Here is a 3,131-nt window from a genome sequence, read left to right on the forward strand (position 1 = left end):
CCACAGCTGACCCTTCTCCCAGTAGTGGCACTCTCAAGACAGCACAAAACAAAACCCTCAAAAGGGATCTGCCAAAAGTCTTCCTGAATCCAGAGGGTCAATCTGAGGGTATTCCATGAGAACTGGAAGAGGTTTTTCTCAAAGAAGAGCTCTCTAACTTCTTCCTATGTCTTTTACTCCTTGGACAGGTCTCCACACTTGATGGCAGCAGATGTACAACAGCAGCTCCATCAGCCAGTTCCTCCTCCTGTCCTTTGCAGACACACGGAAGCTGCAGCTCTTTTACTTCTGGCTCTTCCTGGGCATCTACCTGGCTGCTCTGATGGGCAATGGCCTCATCATCATCACCATAGCCTGTGACCACCACCTCCACACCCCCATGTACTTCTTTCTCTTTAACCTCTCTGTTTCTGACCTTGGCTGCATCTCCACCACTGTTCCCAAATCCATGGCCAATTCCTTGTGGGACACCAGGGCCATTTCCTACACAGGATGTGTCGCTCAAATATTTTTCTTTGTACTTTTGATTTTCACAGAGTACTTTCTTCTCACTGTCATGGCCTATGACCGCTACGTTGCCATCTGCCACCCCCTGCACTATGGGACCCTCCTGGGCAGCAGAGCTTGTGTCCACATGGCAGCAGCTGCCTGGGCCAGTGGGTTTCTCTTTGCTGTGCTGCACACAGCCAATACATTTTCACTGCCCCTCTGCCATGGCAATGCTGTTGACCAGTTCTTCTGTGAAATCCCCCAGATCCTCAAGCTCTCCTGCTCAGATGCCTACCTCAGGGAAATTGGAGTAATTGTGATCACTGCCTGTTTATCTTTTGGGTGTTTTGTGTTCATTGTGGTGTCCTATGTGCAGATCTTCAGGGCTGTGCTGAGGATCCCCTCGGAGCAGGGACGGCACAAAGCCTTTTCCACGTGCCTCCCTCACCTGGCCGTGGTCTCCCTGTTTGTCAGCACTGGCGTGTTTGCCTACCTGAAGCCCCCCTACATCTCCTCCCTAATTCTGGACCTTGTTGTTGCATTTCTTTACTCGGTGGTTCCACCAGCAGTGAACCCCCTCATCTACAGCATGAGGAACCAGGAGCTCAAGGATGCCATGTGGAAACTGATGACTGGATGTTTCTCTGCAACAACCAACTGATCATCTTCTGTATTGATAAGTAACCTTTACATATACAAATAAAACTATTCTAGGAGAGAATTTCCTCTGAAATCTGACCCCCTTCACAGGCTGCTTGGCCGTAGCAGGCAGCTGAGGAGAGAGATTTCATGGTTATTAAACTGTGTCATGTTTAACTTCTATTTGTTGTCAGAGAAATCTGTCTGTGCCTGTGAGCACAGATGATATGAGGAAAATTTTTGGTAGTCCCTGGAGGCCAGTGAGGGAACTGCTGGGCTTGAGGAAAAGCGAGGTTCTCCAGACAGGGTTGGATCTCCAGAGACTGCTTTTCCTGCCTGTCCAGATCTCCTTAGGAGACCGATATCCATCACAGTATGCTGCTGTCACTTCTTCTGTCAACTGAGCCATGACAGAATATACCTGTGACTGAGAAAAGGTCCTTCAGGGAAATTCCGTTGAAATTTTCATCACTAAGGACCTAACTGAAATTCAGTTAGTTGTAGAAGTCCTGAGTTTTTTAATCACTTGAAGAGACATGCCTCTAAGGGATTTCTGGATGTTAATGAGCTCCACGGGGTCTTTTCTTTAGAGTCCTCAGCTACCAAGAGGAGAGTGAAGAAACCTCTCTAAAAGTTACATCACCAGTAATGGAAAAGTACTCTGAAGCACTAACAGGCCCCACTGGGAGCCATTACTTACAAAGCCTCCCCATGGGCTCCTTAGAGCAGACAACTGGAGGCCATGAGGACAAACACAGGCACAGCACAGGCAGCTCTGTTGCTGAGGACACCCTGGCTTCGTCTGATGAAGCAGAAAAGCCAACCGCTCACCCCCAGCCTTTTGGCAGGGAGATCCTGGCCCTTACCTCTGATGCTTGTTGTCAGGGACCTCAGCCATAGCCAAGGGGGCAAAGACCTCATTTCTATCAGGCCCTTTCAGCCTCACCATCATCCCTGGCCCTCTGCACCACAGCCCATCCCACACTGCCCCACACCTTTGCCTTTTCCTTTTCAGGCTTTGTCGGCAGATAGGGCCTGGCGGTCTGAAGATTTTGGGCTGCACAGAAAGATAGGAGCCCCCCCCCTCTCCTTAGGTAACCAATAGTAGGTAGCCGGTGAGGTAAGCGGATGGAAGTGACATCGTAGCCCTAGGCTGTAAAACACTGTGCCCCTTGCTATTAAACGCCATTTGCCGTCCACCACATTGGTGTCTGTGAGCTGATGGACTGTGCTGCCAGAGTGTGGTGCCGTTGCTGTTCCTGACCCAGGTCACCACGCCTAATAAAGGCAACAAGTGGTGCCGAAACCCGGGAAACCTGCCTGGATTCGGGTGAACGGCGGCTGGAGCAGCGCGAGCTACCCGGCGGGGAGGATGCTCCCGGACCCACAAGGAAGATGGACGCCCTTGTGAAGGTCGTATTGGAATGGCATAAGCAGTGGGGTATTGATTGTAAGCCTAAAGATTTTACTCTCGCCGTTGCGAGACTTTTACAAATCGGGGTCATCGACCAGCCGGTTGATATTCTCTATCCTGGGGTGTGGGATGTCCTCAGGTAGTGGGAAAAATCTTAAATCGTGGGGGAGAGTTGTGCAGGCACTCCAGAAAGCGATACAAGAGCAGAACACTTGGAGGGCGGCAAAAGAATGTTCGTTGGTCACCCCAAAATTGGGAATCGGGGCAGCCACAAAAGCTTTGCAGCCCCCAGACAGTGATAAGCCTGCTGAGCCCAAACATCGAGAGGACGATAAGCCTCCTCCATCCCCGAACCCTGATCCGCTCACGGAGAGTCAGGAGCAAGCAAAATCTCTTAGGGAGGGGCAGGAGCGAGCGAAATCTTTCTGGGGTGGGCTAGCCGAGGAGGCCAGGGCTGCCGCTAAGATATCAGAATCTCAGGAAGTGGCTCGGAGCCACCTCCCTATATGCCCAAAGATGGTGCCAAGAGCGGAGAAGAAGGGCGGGGAAAAAATACTTTTGGCGTGAACAGGGAGGAAATTCCAGAGCT

The 3,131-nt window shown here is 51.1% G+C and overlaps 1 protein-coding gene across 1 annotated transcript; it reads left to right on the forward strand.

Moving 5' to 3' along the window:
* Positions 1-211: 211 nt before the first annotated feature.
* Positions 212-1,150, forward strand: LOC311194482 (olfactory receptor 14A16-like; the record flags this gene model as incomplete). Its single annotated transcript, XM_084267588.1, has 1 exon — positions 212-1,150. One exon carries the CDS (start codon positions 212-214, stop codon positions 1,148-1,150), a length of 939 nt encoding a protein of 312 aa, XP_084123714.1.
* Between the last annotated feature and the right edge of the window lie 1,981 nt (positions 1,151-3,131).

Source organism: Gallinula chloropus (assembly GCF_964237585.1).
Source record: "Gallinula chloropus genome assembly, chromosome: 8".
Taxonomy (NCBI): domain Eukaryota; kingdom Metazoa; phylum Chordata; class Aves; order Gruiformes; family Rallidae; genus Gallinula; species Gallinula chloropus.